This window comes from Pygocentrus nattereri, chromosome 6 (assembly GCF_015220715.1).
Source record: "Pygocentrus nattereri isolate fPygNat1 chromosome 6, fPygNat1.pri, whole genome shotgun sequence".
NCBI lineage: Eukaryota > Metazoa > Chordata > Actinopteri > Characiformes > Serrasalmidae > Pygocentrus > Pygocentrus nattereri.
This window is the reverse complement of record NC_051216.1, coordinates 560202-583019: the sequence shown is the minus strand read 5'-3', so window position 1 is coordinate 583019 and position 22818 is coordinate 560202. Positions and strand designations below refer to the sequence as shown.

The 22818-nt window shown below is 46.5% G+C and overlaps 1 protein-coding gene across 1 annotated transcript; it reads right to left on the bottom strand.

Annotated features, from left to right (window-relative positions):
• Positions 1-2895: 2895 nt before the first annotated feature.
• LOC119263599 (myelin-associated glycoprotein-like) lies at positions 2896-20194 on the bottom strand. Its single transcript, XM_037539162.1, has 7 exons — positions 19864-20194; positions 19328-19549; positions 15993-16232; positions 15581-15671; positions 15435-15471; positions 5533-5607; positions 2896-3425 (listed from the first exon to the last, which is right to left on the bottom strand). Exons 1-7 carry the CDS (start codon positions 19976-19978, stop codon positions 3375-3377), a joined length of 831 nt encoding a protein of 276 aa, XP_037395059.1. The 5' UTR covers positions 19979-20194; the 3' UTR covers positions 2896-3374.
• Positions 20195-22818: the final 2624 nt, after the last annotated feature.

Here is a 22818-nt window from a genome sequence, read left to right as displayed (position 1 = left end):
GGTGATGGAACAGAAGCTCAGAAGACCAGCATTAGAGAGAGATGAGCTTATCTGACACCATCAGCGTCTAGAACTATTAAACTAACACTGTCAGTCACATGACCGACCCTTCACACACACAGAGCCGCTGCACTCACCATTTAGCGGAAACTGTCGTTTTTATTTTAAGGTCAAGCTGAAGGTCATAAGCAGCCGTTCTGAGTCTGCAGGACTTTAAAACCGTCCATCATCATTCTCACATTATGAGCTGATCGGCTGTCAAACTTTATTTGGTGACAGTGCAGGTGTGGAGAGTTAAAACCAGCTTAAATCAAATCAAATCAAATTTATTTATATAGCGCTTTTTACAACTGATGTTGTCACAAAGCAGCTTTACAAAAATGGGAGTCAAAGCACAGAGAATCAGACAAAACACTGAACACTTCAGATGCTTTTCAAAACATTCCAGCCAATAAAGAAGAACTCATTGGTTGATCACTGATCATCATGGAGGACTATGGGTGTGATGAAAACCACATTAGCTGACATTAATTGTGAAGTGTGTAAAATACTGCAGTCAGTTTAAAAAGCTGCCATCAGCTCAAATAACTGCTCCTCACTTCAAGTAAGTGGGAGATGATGCAGTAATTGTAACGGGCCTAATCATCTCACAGTGGAAGCTGCTCAGCTCACTAACAGACTGCATCAGTACTAATTAGGGACGCATCGATACCGGTACTGATATCTGGTATTGGGCTGATTCTGCGCTCATTTACTCCACCTCATATAAATTCACCAATACCAACGTTCTGATACCAGCTGATACCGCGTGCCGTGAAGTCGACATTTCCTACCAAAGTCCTTCTGAGTGACTTTACTTTTACTGTTTATTTGTATTTATAGTATTTTTGGTTCTTTCAGTACTAAAGTAGAATTCGGTGCTGCTGTTAAGCAAACACAGCTGTAAATAAGTACTGATCAGCTGCTTCTTCACATGGCCAATCTCTCCTTCTCCACCTTCAATTGCTTTTATTTCATGATCTCAGATGGTTCCCTGCTTCCTATGTCGTGAACTACATAGGTCTTAATGACTCCGGCATCCAAACAGTGTATAATGTCTAACAGAGCCATTTGAGATGCAGCCACACTTGCACAATTCCCTCCCGGCAGTGCACAACGTTTGAGTCCTAATTTCATAACTCACATAGTGCACTATGTAGGGAGTCAGGAGCCACTGGGGACAAAACCAGCAAACACACAATGTCGTCTGCTTTCTCACAACGTTGTGAAAATGTGGTGCTGTTTACGTTGTTTGAACAAGGTCGTCTCAACACTGTCACAGCCTAATTATTAAGTGACTCTACCACACAGTGTCATCACAACACACACCATATAATGGAACTTATGATGGATTCTAGGAGTTCATAACAACGTTCTGACAACGCTGCCACTACATTAACACTCCTTCCTAGAATGATCTCAGATAACAGCACAACATTCTGAGGAGCTGCATTTCAACACTGTGGGCACCAACAACAGGTCATCACAACGCAGCCACAATGTAACCGTGTGTGCAGTGATGGTGTTTGAGGGTTTATAGAAACCGCCTTCTGTGCCCTCTGAGTAATAAACACAATACACAGCAGCTACTGAGCCTTTTGACCACTGTGTCGCATCATATCCAGGGCTGAGAGGGCGGGGCTGCAGCTCTGCAGCTGGACCCTTCTCTGTTCACCCAGTACTCAGTGCACAGCACATTATTCTGAGTGAATCAGCTTAGACCACGATTTCTAAAGCCACGCAGCGTCTGTCTGGATTTAGAGGACATTCAGCTACAGCTCAACCGGCCAATCAAACGACTCCAACAAGACGGAAAACTGGCAGCGTGAGCTCCTCGGATGCGTCGGCATCGGATGGGATTCCTACTGTTGCTGAAATAGACAGATGAGGATCAAAACTATGAAAGCTACTTACAGTAGAGCTTTTCTGACAGGGAACTAAACCTCCACTGCAGCGCTGCTCGATCAGAGATCACTGATGCAGCAGGACCAGATAACACACTTCGTTTAAAATAGATCGATTTTAATTCCAAATCTAATGGTTAAAGTACACGACACTCATTGACACTAACAGCCCAAGGTTTTACCTGAAGAGCTCTGTGCAGTGCAGAGTTCCACCACTGAGGGGCGCTAAAGAACACAAACTGTAAGATCCAACAAGGAGAACAGAACATTTTCCTCCACAGCTTTCAGTGGAACCGGCCTTAACCCAGTGAAACGGGTCGGTACCGTGTGGGTTTAGCGCGTTATATTAGCGTTTAGCCGAGTTAAACCCGCTTTACACTGAGCCGTCCTGCCAGGAAAGCTAACGAGGATTAGCGTGATGAGCTGCTGAGCGCTGAAACAGAGGAGGTGGTTTTCTGAGGAGAAACAGTGAAATAAACTCACCCAGATGTCCTGCTGAGCCGGGGGCTGAACTTCTGATCAACATTAGCGGCTTTTGTTGGGGTTTTTCTGTGTTCGAGTCCTAAAGCCACTTTTCTGTAGAGCTGTGTGTTTTAGCTGCTAAGCTAACTCCTCACTGAGAGTCCACAGCACAGAGCGCGACGGAGACACGCAGCTGAGCGCCAAACCGCGGGTGATGAGACGGGCTACAAGGGGAGACTGATGAGGAGGCGGAGCTTACACGGGGAGACTGATGAGGAGGCGGAGCTTACACGGGGAGACTGATGAGGAGGCGGGGCTTACACGGGGAGACTGATGAGGAGGCGGGGCTACACGGGGAGACTGATGAGGAGGCGGGGCTACACGGGGAGACTGATGAGGAGGCGGGGCTACACGGGGAGACTGATGAGGAGGCGGGGCTAAACAGGGACACTGAAGAATCTCTCAGCTGTTCATTAAACAGGAAACAGAAGCTGCTTCAAAACTTTATTATCGGTGTTTTAGCAGCACATTCAGAACAACGACAGCACAGCTAGAAAAGAGTTTAAGAGGATCTACTAACCTAAACAATGAGAACAAGAGGAAAACTACAGAGAAGCAACTGAAAATATACAAACTCTACATTAATAAATCTGATTTACACAGTGACATTTTTACTCAAACTGGATCCAAATCATCTCAACTCTGTTCACACTGAGCGATCAGAACCGCCTGGTTCTGGTCCATGTTTGGATCATCATGGTGTATAACAGCACTACAGTGAATAAAGACCCTTCATAAACAGAAGCTCCTCTGACTGATCTGAGAGAATCTCTCTGACTTTAGGAGATCATCTGATGTGTTTTGAGCTCTAGAAGCTCTTTAATCCTCAGAAATCCTCCGTACGCCTCTTTAATGTTCTGTCCATAGAGCTGAAGCTGCAGTGGTGAATGAAGAGTAAATGAACAGCTGTTAGTTCTCGTTCTCTGGAGCTCTTCTCATCGCTGGGTGAGGACGGACAACCTGGAAAACAGGAGATCTTAGGGACTTTTATGAAGCTCAACCAGAGAATGAAGGAACACACAGAGTGCAGACTTAGTCAGAGCGTCGTAATCAGACGTCCTGGTTTCAGGGTTCAGGGCTGAGTACGTGTCACTGGGAGAGTCTCTAACAGGCTGAGGGTAAAAACACAAGCTCACAGAACTGAACGCCCCCTGCAGCCTGACTGTCAGAATCAGTGACGGGCATTTCAGTCAAATCTGATCTTCAGTCTGTAATAAAATTCTAAAGTCATTTCTACACGATTTCACCTTCAGGGGTTTAGACTACTGTAACTCTCTACCTGCAGAATCAGCTCTTCTCTTCACAGGAACTCTCGTCTTTCCCTCATTTTTTGATGTTGGTGTTTTAATGTGGATTAGAACAGAGTGAATGAGCTCAGCGCTGCTGGCTGGTTTAACTCCATTATTTTTAGTTTCACCATGTGGTCTGGAGGCCATGTTTTGTCTTCACCACCAGATGGCACTATTTCATATTTTACCTTGTTGATGTTCCACTAACTGGAAAAGGATGTAGCTGTAAACATAATTCATATTGATGCTGTGACAATTGACCCTGATGTGAATGTAAAATGTAGAGTGGTATAAATCTAAAAACTGAACATATGAAAACACGAGCACTTCCACCACTACACCATCGTAGCGGTTTGTAAAGGTAAGTGTATGATGCTCATGAATTATACGTCTGGTCATTGGTTTATTCTGGAGATATTTAGACCACTGCAGTCCTGGGCAGTAGAAGGCCGTGTTGAACGCTGACCGGAGCACGAACAGAAACTCATGCTGTGGCTGCCAGACTCATTACAGGCTAATAAAACTGCATCATCCCAATCTGGTGTCCATCACTGACCAGGGCGGACAAACAGCCAGTAGAAGGGTCACATATGTACGTCATATCTTTGACTGCTGAGGCAGGAGTTCTTTAAAACGTCGGCTCCGATGCCGACTGGAGGCAGGAGTTCTTTAAAACGTCGGCTCCGATGCCGACCGGAGGCAGGAGTTCTTGAAAACGTCGGCTCCGATGCCGACTGGAGGCAGGAGTTCTTTAAAACGTCGGCTCCGATGCCGACCGGAGGCAGGAGTTCTTGAAAACATCGGCTCCGATGCCGACCGGAGGCAGGAGTTCTTTAAAACATCGGCTCCGATGCCGACCGGAGGCAGGAGTTCTTTAAAACATCGGCTCCGATGCCGACCGGAGGCAGGTGTTCTTTAAAACATCGGCTCCGATGCCGACTGGAGGCAGGAGTTCTTTAAAACATCGGCTCAGATGCCGACTGGAGGCAGGAGTTCTTTAAAACGTCGGCTCCGATGCCGACTGGAGGCAGGAGTTCTTTAAAACGTCGGCTCTGATGCCGACTGGAGGCAGGATTGGATGCATTTGAAAATTAGAGGCAGCAGCTCAGCAACATGTACATTTGAGAACAAAGCTCAATAAGAAAACAGTGAAAAAGTATCCGTGGTATTTTCGGCCTGTTTCAAGCTTCCCGTGTCAGTGATTTAGACTTGGCATCAGATGTAATTACACAAATCTCCACAGTGAAGCCAGCAGAAATTAGTACCAGGCTAATCTGACATTATAAGGCTACTTCAAAGGGATTTCTGAAGGTGCTGCATTAAACAATGTAACGACTCACAACTGGCAGATCTTTTTAAATTCACACCTGTTTCACAGCAGAAACTAAACTACGGAGTTGATGATTTGATTAAATTTTGTTAATTCATTAATAATTTTACGGAGACTCTTATTGGGGAGGGCGGGGCTGGGAGACACCCCGGGTTGTGGGTGGGTGTCCCTGAGCTGAGAGGGAGACATAATCTGAGAAAGAAAACAAACTGAAGAATTCTGCTGATGTTCAGTTCAGCTGCCATGTACACATCAGGGCGCAGATGTAAACAAATCAAGCCCACAGGCAGCGTTTAACAGAAACCGTTAAGACTCCAAAATACTCCGCTAAAGCAGATTGGGAGGTTGGAGCACTTCCAGGAGCCACACAGACAATGGCATGGTGCTACACACACACACACACTCTCCCACACACACACTCTCCCACACACACACACAGCAGACTCACAGTCAGAGTGTCGTAGTCGGAGGACCTGGCGTTGGGGTTCAGAGCCGAGTACGTGTCGTCTCCACACTTCGGAGCCTTTCAGAGAGACGAGGAGAAACAGCTTCAGTTTCTATTCAGGACCAGTCAGAGATTCTCACACAGGTACAGTGTTTAAGCTGAGGGTGCTGAAACGTTAAAGCCCCTGTCTGCTCATTTTCAGGATTTTCTTTTATGATCTATAGTTTGTGATATTTTTATTCTGAACTGTCAGAGAAAAAATTTCTTTAAAATTACATTTTTGCCTTTTGTCTCTGTTTGATTTGAGTTGGGTGGGACTACATTTGGCACAGATGATCTGTCAGAGTGCCACTCAGAGTTAGTAATCAGTATTACAGGAAGAAAAGAAAAGAAAATCCAGGTCCGAGGCCCCAATGAGCGTCGCCAGCGGCGACAGGGGCACGGAAAAACTCCCTAAAGAGGAAGAAACCTTGAGAGGAACCAAGACTCAGAAGGGGAACCCATCCTCCTACGGTCCACACCGGATAGCAAACGTTATTAGTATAAAGTTTATAGTACAAAGTGGGAAAAGAGAAGCAGCGATTAACTTGATTAGTTCATGATTGTGAAGCAGCATCTGAGGGTGAGGAGCATCTGAGGGTGAGGAGCATCTGAGGGTGAGGACTGCACAGCGTTGTAATGCAAGAAGCTCAGTGGTGGTCAAGCCGGTCCAGAAGGCTGGTGAACAGTGGCGCCCGATAAAGGCAGAAGAGGCAACAGCATCAGACGCACAGGATGGGCAGAGTGGCTGACCACAGTGTCAGTTCTGTACAGAGTGGCTGACCACAGAGTCAGTTCTGTAGAGAGTGGCTGACCACAGAGTCAGTTCTGTACAGAGTGGCTGACCACAGTCAGTTCTGTAGAGAGTGGCTGACCACAGAGTCAGTTCTGTACAGAGTGGCTGACCACAGATTACAGTATAACAGGGCAGCAGAGACTCCAGCAGGTCTAGACCTGACAGGGAGACTAATCACCAAAGGCTCCACTAAACAAGTGAGTTTTAGCCTAGACTTAAAGACTGAGGCTGAGGCTGAGTCCCGAACATTAACAGGAAGGTTATTCCAGAGCTGGGGGGCTCTGTATGAGAATCTCCGCCCCCTGATGGAGCTTTATTAGTTCTAGGTACCAGTAGTGAGCAGCACCTTGTGATCTAAGTAGGCGTGATGTTTCATAGTGGGAGAGAAGGTCACTCAGGTACTGAGGGGCGAGTCCGTTTAGAGCTTTATAGGTCAGTAATAGGATTTTATAATCAATGTGAAGTTTAACTGGTAACCAGTGCAGGGCTGATAAAACTGGGCTGATATGGTCAAACTTTCTGGTTCCTGTGAGACTCTGGCTGCAGCGTTCTGGACCAGCTGAAGCTTGTTGAGGCTTTTGCTGGGACGTCCAGACAGCAGGACATCACAGTGTCCAGCCTTGAGGTAACGAATGCATGAACTAGCTTTCCTTTGTCCTGTAGAGATCATCCATCCATCCATCCATTATCTTCCACTTCTCCGGGGTTCGGGTCGCGGGGGCAGCATCCTAAGCAATGAAGCCCAGACCTCCCTTTCCCCAGCCACTTCCACCAGCTCTCCAAGGGGGATTCCGAGGCGCTCCCAGGCCAGCTGGGCGATATAGTCGCGCCAGCATGTCCTGGGTCTTCCCCGGGGTCTCCTTCCAGGTGGACTCGCCTGTGACACCTCCCGAGGGAGGCGTCCAGGAGGCATCCTAACCAGATGCCCGAACCACCTCAGCTGGCTCCTCTCGACGTGAAGAAGCAGCGGCTCTACTCCGAGTCCCTCCCGGACGACTGAACTTCTCACCCTATCTCTAAGGGAGATTCCAGACACCCTGCGGAGAAAACTCATTTCGGCCGCTTGTATTCGCGATCTTATTCTTTCGATCATTACCCAAAGCTCATGACCATAGGTGAGGGTGGGAACGTAGATCGACCGGTAAATCGAGAGCCTTGCCTTATGGCTCAGCTCTTTCTTTACCACAACGGACCGGTAAAGAGCCCGCATCACTGCTGACCCAGCACCAATCCGCCTGTCAATCTCCCGCTCCCTTGTATCATCACTCGTGAACAAGACCCCGAGATACTTGAACTCCTCCACTTGAGGCAAGAGCCTATCCCTGACCCAGAGAGGGCTCTCCACCCTTTTCCGTCTGAGAACCATGGTCTCGGATTTAGAGGTACTGATTCTCATCCCAGCCGCTTCACACTCAGCTGCAAACCGATCCAGCGAAAGCTGAAGTTCGCGGCCTGATGTCCCCAATAGGACGACATCATCTGCAAACAGCAGTGATGTGACCCTGAGGTCACCAAACCGGACACCCTCCATCCCTTGACTGCGCCTAGAAATTCTATCCATAAAAATTATGAATAGAGTCCAACTCTCACTGGGAACGAGTCTGACTTACTGCCGGCTATGCGAACCAAACTCCAGCTTTTTTTGTACAGGGCCTGAATGGCTCGTAGCAAAGAGCCATGTACCCCGTACTCCCGAAGCACCTCTCACAGAATACCCCGGGGAACACAGTCGAATGCCTTCTCCAGATCCACAAAGCACATGTGGACTGGTTGGGCAAACTCCCATGAACCCTCCAGAATCCTGGAGAGGGTGAAGAGTTGGTCCAGTGTTCCACGACCAGGGCGGAACCCGCACTGTTCCTCCTGGATCCGAGGTTCGACTATAAGCCGGACTCTCTTCTCCAGTACCCCTGCATAGACCTTACCAGGGAGGCTGAGGAGTGTGATTCCCCTGTAGTTGGAACACACCCTCCGGTCCCCTTTTTTAAAAAGAGGCACCACCACCCCAGTCTGCCAATCCAGTGGCACCGCCCCCGATGTCCACGCAATGTTGAAAAGGCGTGTCAGCCAAGACAGCCCCACAACATCCAGAGCCTTGAGGAACTCAGGGCGGATCTCATCCACCCCTGGAGCCTTGCCACCAAGGAGCTTCTTAACTACCTTAGCGACTTCGGCCTCAGTAATGGACAAGCCTATTCCCATGTCCCCAGACTCAGCCTCCTCACTGGAGAACGTGTCGGTGGGATTGAGAAGGTCCTCAAAGTATTCCTTCCACCGCCCAATGACGTCTTCAGTCGAAGTCAGCAGCACACCATCTCCACTATATACAGTGCTAGTGGCACACTGCTTTCGTATGACGGTTTGCCAGAATCTTTTCGGAGCCAACTTAAAGTCACTTTCCAAGGCCTCACCAAACTCCTCCCATACACGGGTTTTTGCCTTGGCAACAACTGAAGCCGCAGATCGCTTGGCCTGTCGATACCTGCCAGCTGCCTCTGGTGTCCCACAGGCCAACCATGCCCGGTAGGACTCCTTCTTCAGCTTGACGGCATCTCTCACCTGGGGTGTCCACCACCGGGTTCGAGGATTACCGCCCCGACAGGCACCAACTACCTTACGGCCACAGCTACAGTCAGCCGCTTCAGCAATGGAGGAACGGAACATGGCCCATTCTGAGTCAATGTCCCAGACCTCCCCCGATATCTGGTCAAAGTTCTGACGGAGGTGTGAGTTGAAGATCAATCTGACAGGTTCTTCTGCTAGACGTTCCCAGCAAACCCTCACTATGCGTTTGGGCTTTCCTGGTCTGACCGGCATCTTCCCCCACCACCTGATCCAACTCACCACCAGGTGGTGATCAGTTGACAGCTCAGCTCCTCTCTTTACCCGAGTGTCCAAAACACATGGCCGCAAGTCCGATGACACGACTACAAAGTCAATCATTGAACTGCGGCCTAGGGTGTCCTGGTGCCATGGGCATCCTTGTGTTCAAACATGGTGTTCGTGATGGACAAACTGTGGTTTGCGCAGAAGTCCAAAAACTGAACACCACTCGGGTTCAGATCAGAGAGGCCATTCCTCCCAATCACACCCCTCCAGGTCTCACTGTCATTGCCCACGTGAGCGTTGAAGTCCCCCAGTAGGAAAATAGAGTCTCCAGGAGGAGCACTTTCAAGCACCCTTCCCAAGGACTCTAAGAAGGCTGGGTACTCTGAACTGCTGTTCGGTGCATAAGCACAGACAAGTCAGGACCCGTTCCCCAACCCAAAGGCGTAGGGAAGCTACCCTCTCGTCCACCGGAGAAAACCCCAACATACAGGCACCGAGTCGAGGGGCTATGAGAAAGCCCACACCTGCCCGCCGCCTCTCACCATGGGCAACTCCAGAAAAGAATAAAGTCCAGCCCCTCTCAAGGAGATTGGACCCAGAGCCCAAGCTGTGTGTTGAGGTGAGCCCGACTATATCTAGCCGGTATCTCTCGACCTCGCGCACCAACTCAGGCTCCTTCCCCGCCAGTGAGGTAACGTTCCAAGTTCCAAAAGCCAGTTTCAGCAACCGAGGATCAGAACGCCAAGGCCCACGCCTTCGGACACTGCCCGATCCACAACGCACCGAACCCCTACTACTGCCCCTCCCATTGGTGGTGGGTCGATGGGAGGGGGGACTCATGTAACTCCTTCGGGCTGGGCCCGGCCGGGCACCATGAGTAAATGCCCGGCCACCAGACGCTCGCTGGCGAGCCCCTCCCCCAGGCCTGGCTCCTGCCATGGGAGACCCTACCAGGAGCTTTTGCTCCAGACAACATAGCTCCTAAGATCATTCAAGCACGCAAACCCCTCCACCACGATAAGGTGGTGATCCAAGGAGAGGTGTAGAGATCATGCATTTCTTAATTTAGCGATATTGCGGAGATGCAGGACGGCTGTTCTACTGATATTAGTTATATGGGCGTTGAAGGACAGATCAGCGTCCATCACGACACCAAGATTTTTAACAGATGAGCTCGATTCAGCTGAGAGGTTGTTAAGTTTAAGTGTTGAGTTAGACAGTTTGTTTCTAGCTGCTTTTGGACCAAGAAGCAGGACCTCTGTTTCATCAGAGTTAAGTAGCAGAAAGTTACTAGACATCCAGTCTTTTATGTCTTTTACACAGTGCTCAATGTTGTCATCTGGTTTGCTTGATATATATAAGGTGTTTACTGACAATGGTGCAAGCAAGCAAGCAAGCAAGCAAAATTTATTTATATAGCGCTTTTTACAACAGGTGTTGTCACAAAGCAGCTTTACAGAACAATCAGTATTACAGAGAGAAGAGAAAAGAAGAAAGAAAATCCGGGTCCGAGCCCCCATGAGCAAGCCAGCGGCGACGGTGGCAAGGAAAAACTCCCTAAAAGAGGAAGAAACCTTGAGAGGAACCAAGACTCAGAAGGGGAACCCATCCTCCTATGGTCGACACCGGACAGCGAACATTATTAGTAAGAAGTATTATAGTAAAGTGGGAAAAGAAAGAGAAGATCTGAGGGTGAGGACTGCACAGCGCTGTACAGCAAGAAGCTCAGTGGTGGTCAAACCGGTCCAGAAGGCTGGTGAGCAGCGGCACCAATCAAGGCAGTAGAGGCAACAGCATCAGGCGCACAGGATGGGCAGCTGATCAGCTCGGCAGAGAAAGGAGAAGAAAAAAACAGAGTTAGTACTGTAAAGAGTGGCTGACCACAGATTACAGTAAAACAGAGCAGTGTAGACTCCAGCAGGTCTAGACCTGACAGGGAAGACTAGTCACCAAATGCTTGACTGTACAAATAAGTTTTTAGCCTAGACTTAAAGATTGGGGCTGTGTCTGATTCCCGAACATTGGCAGGAAGATTATTCCAGAGCTGGGGGGCTTTGTATGAGAAGCTCCGCCCCCTGATGTAGCTTTATTAATTCTAGGTACCAGTAGTGAGCAGCACCTTGTGATCTAAGTAGGCGTGATGGTTCATAGTGGGAGAGAAGGTCACTCAGGTACTGAGGGGCGAGCCCGTTTAGAGCTTCATAAGTCAGTAATAGAATTTTATAATCAATGCGAAATTTAACTGGTAACCAGTGCAGGGCTGATAAAACTGGACTAATATGGTCAAACTTCCTAGTTCTTGTGAGGACTCTGGCTGCAGCGTTCTGGACTAGCTGAAGCTTGTTAAGGCTTTTGCTGTGACATCCAGACAGCAGGGCATTACAATAATCTAGCCTTGAAGTGATAAATGCATGAACTAGCTTTTCTGCATCCTGTAGAGATAATGAATTTCTTAATTTAGCGATATTGCGGAGATGCAGGAAGGCTGTTCTAGTGATATTAGATATATGTGTGTCGAAGGAGAGATCAGCGTCTATCATGACACCAAGATTTTTAACAGATAGGCTTGATGAAACTGAGAGATTGTTAAGTTTTAGTGTTGAGTTAGACAGTCTGTCTAAGGCTAATTTTGGACCAAGAAGCAGGACCTCTGTTTTATCTGAGTTAAGTAACAGAAAATTATTTGACATCCAATCTTTTATGTCTTTTATACAGTCCTCAATCTTGCCAAGTTTAATTTTATCATCCGGTTTACTTGATATATATAACTGGGTGTCATCTGCATAACAGTGGAAATTTATGCCGTGTTTACTGATAATGGTGCCTAGTGGTAGCATATATATTGTAAATAATATAGGTCCTAAAACAGAACCTTGTGGAACACCATAAATTACTTTTGCACGAACAGATGATTCACCCTTTACATTAACAAACTGATATTGATCGGTGAGGTAGGACCTGAACCAGGAAAGAGCTGTTCCTGTTACCCCTACAAGGTTTTCTAGTCTATCTAGTAGGATAGCGTGGTCTATTGTGTCGAATGCTGCACTAAGGTCAAGGAGGACTAACAACGACACATTTCCTTGGTCCGTGAATAATAGAAGATCATTTATAATTTTTACTAATGCTGTTTCTGTACTATGATGTGGCCTAAAACCAGACTGAAATTTTTCGTGTAGATTATTCCTATGCAAATAAGGGCTTAATTGTTTTACTACCACTTTTTCCAGGATCTTAGATATGAAGGGGAGATTTGAGATGGGTCTATAATTTGATAGTTCACAGGGATCAAGGTTAGCTTTCTTAATCAGCGGTCTAATTACTGCAAGTTTAAAAGTTTTTGGGATATATCCGAGGCTAAGAGAGGAGTTTATTATTGACAAAATAGGCTTAGTTATTTCTGGTAAGATTTCCTTGAGTAGACCTGTAGGGATCGGGTCCAGAATACATGTCGATGGTTTTGCAGAAGAGACTATTTTGATTAGTTAATTTTCTTGGAGTAATGTAAACGATTCCAGCCTATCTGGAGTGACTCTAATATTCTCAGGGTCTAGACTGGAATTATAAGCCACCAGGTTTGTGGAGTTTAACTGTGTGTTCAGAATTGTCTAATTTTTTCAATTTTGTCACTAAAGAAATTCATAAAATCATTGCTGCTATAGGCTGATGGCATCTGGGGTTCAGTGACTCTTTTGTTCTCTGTTAGTTTAGAAATTGTGCTAAATAGTAATCTGGGATTGTTCTTATTGTTTTCTATGAGAGAGGAGAGATAGGCTGAACGTGCTGCAGTAAGAGCTCTTCTATAGTCTATAAGGCTCTCCTTCCAGGCGGACTGGAACACTTCTAATTTAGTCAGACGCCATTTTCGCTCTAGTTGCCTGGCCGTCTGTTTTAGAGTTCGAGTGTGATCGTTATACCACGGGGCGAGTTTTTTCTGCCGTACTATTTTGCTTTTTAATGGAGCTACACTGTCTAACGTAGTTCGAAGAGTATCCTCTAAGAATTTGGTCATAGTATCTAACTCAGTAGGATCAGATGGACAGCTGACTGAAGTTGATAACTGCGGGAGGTTTCTGATAAACCTCCCGCAGGGAGGCCTAATGGTAGCACATATATTGTGAATAATATAGGTCCTAAAACAGAGCCTTGTGGAACACCATACTTTACTTTTACAAGGACAGATGATTTGCCCTTTACATTAATGAACTGATAGCGATCAGTGAGGTAGGACCTGAACCAGGAAAGAGCTGTTCCTGTTACCTCTACAGGGTTTTCTAGTCTATCTAGTAGGATAGAGTGGTCTACTGTGTCAAATGCTGCACTAAGATCAAGGAGGACTAGCAGAGACACATTTCCTTTGTCAGAGAAAAATAAAAAGATCATTCACAGTTTTTACTAGTGCTGTTTCTGTACTGTGATGTGGCCTAAAACCAGACTGGAATTTTTAATGTAGATGATTCCTATGAAAATGGGAGCTGAATTGTTTTACTACCACTTTTTCCAGGATCTTAGATATAAAGGGGAGATTCGAGATGGGTCTATAGTTTGATAGTTCACAGGGGTTGAGGTTCGCTTTCTTAACCAGCGGTCTAATTACAATTAAAACACAATGAGGACCACAGAAATTCCTCCACTGTGTCCGCTAATCTGACCGCTGACTAATAACGGGAGCAGAGTCCAGCGGTTAGATGGTTACAGGTTATGGATATAACGTTACTGCTGAGCGTTCAGTATCAGACATGATCCGTCTGATCTACCCATCGTCAGATAAAAGCCTGAGTTCTCCAACATGATCTGGAAATGTCATTAAATCTCTAAAATGACCAGCAGACAGTTTCTTCTCCTTTCTGCACTTGGGTCTCTCCAATTCGGAGAGCGGCTGAGCAGAGTGAAGTGGTCCGTTTTTCAGGGCGAGGGCTTAAACGTGCAGGGCTGAACTTCTGCTACTGGGTGGCTCTCTGCTCATGATTTAGTGACGCCCACAAGGCGAACAACAGTTCACAGATTGATCTGGGTCCACTGTCGAGTCTTGAGTGTCCAGTAGACAATACTCTAGCCCTAAATGATGTGGAAAAGCTGGTGCCTTTAGAACCTCCAGGCTGGACTGCTGTAACACCATTTTAGCTGGACGCTCCAACACCTTATTAAATAAGCTCCAACTGGTCCAGAGTGCAGCTGCAAAAAACTTTGACCATATATCCCCAATCCTGTCATCCTCACACCATCTGCCTGTTAAATTTGGTGTAGAGTATAAAATCCTTCTGATAAAGTGTGAATCATTAAATGGCTCTGCAGTATCGTAGTGAATTCATTCAGTCATATGAACCCAAAATAACGACTCGCTGACGGTTCCTCAAATTAGAAAAACCACGGCAGGGGGTCAAGCTTTTTCCTACGTATCCCCAAAATTGTGGGATCATCTCCCGACCTCTGTTCGGGACTCAGACACGCTCTCTACATTTAAAACTAGACCCAAAACTTTTCTGTTCACATGAGCGTTTTACTAATATCAGCTGTTGCACTATTACTCACTAATATCTCTCCATAAATGGTCCTGTCCTGTTAATCAATCTCTCTCTTTATTTCAGCCTCTGAGCGACGTCTGCCTGAGTTCCCACATGGGAGTCACCAGAGCTGCTAGAGTCACCAGAGCGCTCTGTTGGCTGATCTGCACCTCACCATCATGAACGGACCCTCATGAACTGACCCTCCTGCTGCTGCTGCACAAACTCAGTCCATCTAATTAACCGGTGCTCCACCTGTTTTCCCTCCTTGTGAACTATAATACTTTATACTAATGCTGTTTGCTATCCGGTGTGGTCCAGAGGAGGATGGGAGCAAAGATGTCCTGTTGGTCTCAGCTGTTTTTTCCAGCAGGCTGAGCTGCAGGCATTACACTGTACAAATGTAAACCTACTAAACACCTGGCAGGTGTGACGGCTTCAGATAGGAGTCTGTGTACAAACTACATTCCTCACTGTTTCAACATGTTTTGCCTCTTTTCTTTCAAAACCATATTTACTGTGTGTAGCGCTTCAGTTCTGTCCTTCAGACTGAAGGTTCTTCTATAATGAAACGCTTATTTGAAGACGCATCAAACCTAAAACTGCTGCAAGCTGCAGGTGAACAGCATTGTGGGAATGACAGACAAAGTCCTGCACATCAAATTGGAAAGGAAAGGTTGTGTTAACCTGTTGGAAGCTCTAATCTAATGTGTTTTGTTTGGGTTGATTCTCAGTACCTGAACATCTGCTCCTCCCTCTGCTCCTCTCTTCCTCCTAAACACACAGATTAAACACAGACAGGCTGTTTTAGGAGTTTCCATTTGAGGATCAAATAGAGCTCCTGATTAAAACTGCATTTCATAGTAATAACCAGCTCACTCACTGAAGACAGACAGCAGCAGTAATAAGAGACAGAACCAGAGCAGAACCGACTCCAACGGTTCCCCACACAGCAAACTGCTTCCACAGCCCAGCTGAACAGAGATAAAGAACCTTTTAGAACATTTATACAGATAAACACTTTTAGAATAAAGTACTCTACAGCAGTTTAACTCCACCCATTCAGTCTACAGTAATATAGCCCCGCCCCTTAGGCCTACAGCAATTAAGCCCCGCCTGGTCAGGCTACAGCTGTTTTGCCCCGCCCACTCCAAAAGTGATGCGATTGCTGTTCCTGCAGAAAATCTGTAGCAGATGCTACCGACCTGTCCTGCACTGCCCTGAGGAAAAACACAAAAGGCCTGATTTCTGACTAATAGTCTGATAAAAAGGCAGCATAACATCCCATAACACACCTGATGTAAGTGTCCATTCTGATGAGTTGGATGATCCGTATGGATTCTCTGCCGTACAGTAGAAAACTCCATCTGCTCCTGCAGCTAAAGTTAAACTGGCTCCTTCTCCAAACTGTGTGATGTGTCCTCCTGTCTTCCTGAACCAGGTGTAAGAGCTGGCAGGGTTGGAGTCGCTGACACAGACCAGCGTGACGGAGCCGTTAACCTCAGTCTCAGATACAGATGGAGGTCTGGGAGAGTCTGAACGAGACAGAGACTCGACTAGTTACTGAGCTTCTTACACCCAGAGAAAAACATCATACAGAACAAACTGCTCTTACATAACACATCCAGACGGGAGGGTCCAGAGCGGCTCTGTCCGAGCTGGTTCTGAGCGGTGCAGTAGTAGAGTCCGCTGTGCTGGGAGCTGATGCTGGTGATGCTGTAACTCTGTCCTGTTCCCAGCTCTACGTCTGAGCTCTGATTAAACCAGGAGTAGGAGAGAACAGGAGGGTTTGCATCACTGCTGCAGGTCAGAGTCACTGAATCTCCCTCCACTCTCTGTCCAGGGGGAAGAATGACCGCTCTGGTGGTCTTAGGGGAGTCTGAATGGAAAGGTGATGAACATTCAGGTGTTGCGTGTATAAATCAAGCTGTTCTACAATGAAGCAGGATCACTGTTATTCTTTATTAAGTTGTTTGGTGTTTGAAAAGCTGCTGAATTTATAATTATTACGTTTATTAACACGGCGGCATAGACAGAAATGCATTTTCAGGCAGGCCTGTTAAAAAGGGCCAGTTCATGTCCCACAACGTCTCAACATCAGGATACAGCTTGTTCCTGACAGCAGTGCAGTCACCCTACATATTCCAAGGCTTCTGCTCGGCAGTGATAAATAAACAATAATAAGACTTCATCAAACCATCAGACATCTTAGGCTAAAGCGTACTGCCTCAGCAGGCATGAAATATGTTCCTGAACCATTTATAGCAGTGCAAGTCTGAGGTGTCACTGAGCAAGACACCTAACCCCCAACTGCTCCCCGGGTGCCGTGGATAGGGCTGCCCACCACTCCGGGCAAGTGTGCTCACTGCCCCCTAGTGTGTATGTGGTGCATCACTTCACGGATGGGTTAAATGCGGAGGTGAAATTTCCCTGTTGGGATGAATAAGTTTCACTTAAACTTAAAAACTTAACTAGACATTTAATTTTTTAATGTCCTTTATAGCTTTTACTGTAAAAGAGCTTTGTAAGGACCAAATTCACCAAAAACCGACAATGACAAAAATTTGTAATTCATTTTGGCTTTTTCAGATCTTTGTCTGTCAAAGGCAGGACTCACAGAAAACCAATCAAATTTCATCTTTAATGCAGCTTAATAAACATTCTATGGTCATTTGATTGGGTAGGTCTGCAATCGATTTGGGTGAGTCCAGGCCTGCCGCGGCCTAACAGTGGTAACGTGGCTGGTGTGGTTTTTCCGCTGGGGCGGTTCTGTTATTCCAGTCTAAATCAGAGGCCCAGTCTCATACCTGCACTCTGCTGCCTTGTTCTACCGACACTGTGTCAGTTCCACTCTCCCACATCACCTCTACTGCTTTAATACCTGCGATCCTTCACAACCTGGATTAGGACCTTCCTCACACCATCACTCGACTCGGTTCTAAAACTCTTATTCATGCAGGTTCCTCTATTCTACTTCAGTGCTATTTACTCCCTCTTGTGGAGAACCTTCAACCTGATCAGCTTAGGTGAGTGTGAGGTACAAGCTGGTCCATGAAGTGATTTACATCTAAAACTGGAGCCCCAAATGTATTAATATGCATGTTTTGTAGTTGTTACACATTTAAAATGACAGACAGGCAGCATGGAGAACATGATAAAACCACCCATGACTAAACGGCTGCACAGCCCATATGACCAGCATCACCTCATCTGCTTGGAGATAAACAGCACAAGACCTACTGAGCTCCATCACAACCAGCCTGTTCAATCAGCACAGCATTCAACACCTTACACTAAATAAGAGACCAACACAAGATAAAAGGGATTGTAGCAAAATCACACCAACATATACAGACCTTTAGCTAAAGAGTTCAAAGTTCACAACAACCAAAATCACAAATCCTCACAGCAGAAATAAACCAGATTAAAATACTACAGCATATAAAATCCCTTCAGTGTTACTGACCAGCACTGGCCTCTGTCCCATTTACACTTGATTTAATCTGCTTATCAATTAATCTTCCAGCATGAATTTTCTCCAATAGATTAAACATCAGTCCCTCAGCTGCATCAGCAGCTGTTATATTAGCTGGTTCTGCTAAATCTGGCACCAGAACCTTCTGATAGGAAAAAACGAGGCCAGTTGTTCTTAAACCAACGTGTAAATTTGGCCTGTCAGCACTGACTAGACTGGTCAAGACCGTTTCCTTAAGCGTCCTGAGCCAGTGTTTCTCTGCGCTGCTGACTGGCTGAGGGCAGAGCACTGAATCTGATGGAGGAGTTAGGAGTATAAAGGGTTCTGTAACCGGCGCCCAGTGACATGGACGGAGATCACGGCCACAGATCCTACAGCTGTAAACTGGACCGCCCCTCCGGTTTCACTGATCAAAGGCCTCAGTGTTTAGGAGAAAACATTGTGACTTATTTCAACACGATTGTTTCTTATTTTTTGCTCACTGTAATGAAAAGGGTGGCGTTCCACTGCCCATAATGGAGGCAGCGTCTCTGAGCTCTGCTCTGATAAATCATTCCTGACCACTGGTTCCACTGGTTAATAGTAAATACGTTGAGTCAGATGTGCTGGAGAAGGAAAAACACCCCAAACACTGCTTTAGATTACTGAACAGATTATTAATACACGTGATAATCTGCACTCACACAATGGAGGAGAGTAGAGATCACTGCCTCTAACAGCACAGCTGTAGCTGACCGCTTCACTGACCACAGCTACAGGGCAGGAGGCAGATTCACACTCAGATACAGGCCGTCCGTTCCTGTACCAGATGTAGGTGGGGTTGTTGGGCAGAGTGCAGGTGGAGCTACAGGTCAGTGTTACTGTCTGTCCCTCTGACGCTGTGACTGCAGGACCTTCCACTTTCACCTGCAGGCCTTTATCAAAAACACCTGAAATACAATAAATGAATTATAGATAAAAACATTATGCATAAAAAATTAAACAATCAAAAACACAAACTGAATTATATTAGAACTGTATAATCAGCGTCTCTCAGAGTGACTGAACATGAGTTCACTGCAATCCAGTGGAAGCTGCCAGTGAGATGATCGAGTGAGTGCAGGACGTTCTGGAGGTTCTGTTCTGTTCTGAGGGCAGATTAAAGTGAGGTCTTACAGACGGCAGGAGAGCCGAGCTCCTCGTATCCTTTCACAGCGCAGGAGTAGCTGCCAGCATCCACAGTTCTGTCTCTCAGCTCCAGTTCATTTCTGTTCTGGTCAGATACAGGCTGACCGTTCCTGTACCAGATGTAGGTGGTGGTGTTGGGCAGAGTGCAGGTGGAGCTGCAGGTCAGCTTCTTTACTCCTCCATCTGTATCTGACACTGTAACCTTCAGATCTGCAGGTGATTTTAAACAAGGTTTAGTGTTATTTTCATCTGTAGACACTCTTCCAGTTAACTCCCCTCACTGTATGTTATCTAGTAGGGATGTGTATGGACACTCGGTTCACTGTTCCAGGGGTCAGTATCTGAACACTGAAATCACTGCCGGGGTATTTCTTACGCTGCATAATGTAAAGTCAGGGAGGAAATAATACAGGTCAACTTCCTTTTTCCTTTCCTGAGATTATCAGACTATCCACTCATTCACCCTTACAGACACTGGAATATCGGAATTAGTCAGAATGCAGGTCTTTATTATCCAGAGTTACCTGTGACGGACAGAGTGACTCCAGGACTGCCAGAGTATCTGCCGTCAGGATCATCAGTGTAGAATCTGAAGCTGTATCTGTGAGCGTCGCTCTCTCTCAGGCCAGTGATGGTCATTCTACTGGAGTTCAGGGTCCGGCTGTACTGCACTCTCCCCTCATACTGATCAGACCATCGTACATCCTCAGGCTCAGCACCAAACTTCCACTGACTTTCAATGAACCAGAGTGATCTATTCACTGTGAGTCCTTCAGGGTGTTTATAAGAGCAGGACAGATCAACTGATGATCCTTTCAGAGCACAGACACGTCCAGGAGTGTAGATCACAGCCCACTGCTGCTCACCTGGAACACAGAGTCACAATCAGGAAGGAGGAATTTTATAATATTAGAATATCAGTCTGCTACTGAGTAACAACACTATCCAGCGTTATACCCTCAGAAACAACCTTTGCTTTATAAAATGATGAATGTAGCTCTTTATAACTGTTTGAAGTCCCAGTCGTTCTGCTGTCTAACATCTCCAAAGAATGACCCTCATTAAAAGTCCATGTAGAGGTGTAACTAAAGCTCTTCCTCTCAGAAAAGCTGAGGGAACAGCAGAGAGACACTGGCAGTGAGACAGACAGAGACAGTGAGAGAGAAACGTACTACAGTAAATACACATTGCTATGACCTCAGGGAAAAGCCTGGACCCCGACGGGACTGGGAGCAGATCGGAGGAGTGAAGATGGGATTATAGACGCCCCAAACCACAGGATAATCTGGGGACATCGTTGTTTAGGATCGCTCTGATACTGGAGACCTTCTGCAATTTCAGATTTGGCCCAGTTATCCTGTAGTGTCTGTGTGGCTACCTGTCTGTCTGTGTCTGTCTGTCTGCCCTGTGATGGACTGGCGACCTGTCCAGGTTGAATCCTGCCTTCCACCCAATGCCAGTTGGGATGAGTTCCAGCTCCTCCGTGACCCAGAAGGATAAGCGGTTTAGACAACGTGTGCATTTTATTTTATTCACTACATTTAAATGTTCTGGGGCTTTTACCAGGGGGCGGGGCTTAGAGGAGGGCGGTCACCTGCAGTCTGTATTTGTAGCCTGATTTTGAGTGACAGGTCTTCTGAACAGCCTCTCAGCATTAACCGCCTCCAGCACGGGAGAACATGTGGTACTGAGAGCCGCTATGAGTGCAGCGCTGTTCCGATGTTGTGGACTGTGTTTTAAATTATTGATGAATCATGTTTATCAGTCTTGTGTCCAGCTGTGAAAAATGATGTCATTTGGGAAATTATATTTACAGAAATCAACAAAGTCTGTAAGATAAGATAAAAACGTCTCTTCTTTTCCATCAAACCCCTTTAAACCAGTTTATAAATCACTGCTTGTGTTGGTTTTCACCAGCTGGTCCAGCATTTCTGGATTCCCAGTCCTTCACCATCTACTCTGAAGCACTGACGCTGTGGAAACGTGTGTTTAGTGGGCTTTAACTCCGGCTGTGCTCGGCGTCTCACTCCTCCTGCAAGTTCATCAACCAGCTCATCTGAGTGTCTCTGATCATCATTTTCATCCTGCAGCTCCAAATTAATCTGAGCTCTGTACAAATTTAAGGAGCTTCAGAAGAAGAGAGATGAAATCTCCACCGGTCACTAAAGCAGCAGCTGGACTCATAATTAATCAGTTATTAATCAGCCTTTGATCAGCTGATAGCAGCAGCTGGCTAGTGCAGCATCCCATAATGCACCTTCTGTTTAATTTCCATGTGATTGATCCGGTAAAATCAATCATTTGAAATGCGGTTCTGTGTGACGTCGTGACGAGTTCTCAGGGTTCTGATCGATTTCAGTGTGTAAATCCAGACCAACGGGAACTTCATGGCTGTTTGGAGCAGAAATAGAATGACTAGGGGGGGGGTCTCTGACTGTAAGGGGGGATCTGACTGTAAAGGGGGTCTGACTGTAAAGTGGGGTCTGACTGGCTGTAAGGGGAGGATCTGGCTATAAAGGGGGTCTGACTGTAAATGGGGGTCTGACTGGCTGTATGGGGGGTCTGACTGGTTGTATGGGGAGGATCTGGCTGTAAAGGGGGTCTGACTGGCTGTAAGGGGGGGGATCTGACTGTAAAGGGGGGGTCTGACTGGCTGTCAGAGGGGGTCTCTGACTGTAAATGGGGGTCTGACTGGCTGTAAGGGGGGATCTGACTGTAAGGGGGTCTGACTGGCTGTAAGGGGAGGATCTGGCTGTAAGGAGGGGTCTGACTGGCTGTAAGGGGGGGGTCTGACTGACTGTAAGGGGGGGTCTGACTGTAAGGGGGTCTCTGACTGAACAGCACTGACCATATTAAGGTATTCCTGAGTCCATACAGTGACAGACATGATGTGGTTTATTATCACTGAGAACAATTTCCTGCGTGTGTTTTAAACATTTTATAATTTAATAGTTTGTCTCTGGAAAGTTCTGGTGAAGCTTTAAGCAGACTGAACCTCTTCATTCTGAACATCATGAACGTTTACTAGAATTAAAGGTTCTGTCTGTGTTCTGTCCGGGTCATCCTGGAAAAGCTGCTTCCAGTTATCTGAGGATTTTATTGATCAGTGATCATGAAGTATCTCAGGATCTCAGTTTGCAGTGACAGCGTTCAGATCTGGAGGAACGTTCTTCCTCAACGGAACGTCTGAAATCAGTACTGAAAGTTGCTTATTTGGTTCTGAATTTCTTCTAGAATTACTTTTCTTCAGTTTTGCTGACAGACTGACTGACACTCACACTTCTGCTGAGGGGCGGCGCGGTTCCGGACCACACAGCGGTATCTGTCCTGGTCAGTTGAGCTGGTGGAGATGAACCAAACTGTGGCTCCATATGAACATCCTAGATAGACTCTATTCCAGGATCTTGTATGTTCTGTATATCTGTCTCTGTACCACCTGTAGTAACAGTTCCCTTCAAGCCAGCAGGTGGAGCTACAGG

Bases quoted from the DNA above. Each gene is read 5' to 3' on its own strand.
- LOC119263599 (XM_037539162.1), bottom strand. From the start codon at position 19,978: ATGACCATCACTGGCCTGAGAGAGAGCGACGCTCACAGATACAGCTTC. The intron at 16,233-19,327 runs GTAAGACCTCAC...TGTCTCGTTCAG, and splicing joins GCTCGGCTCTCCTGCCGTCT to ACTCTCCCAGACCTCCATCT. The intron at 3,426-5,532 runs GTGAGTCTGCTG...CCTGTTTTCCAG, and splicing joins CCGACTACGACACTCTGACT to GTTGTCCGTCCTCACCCAGC.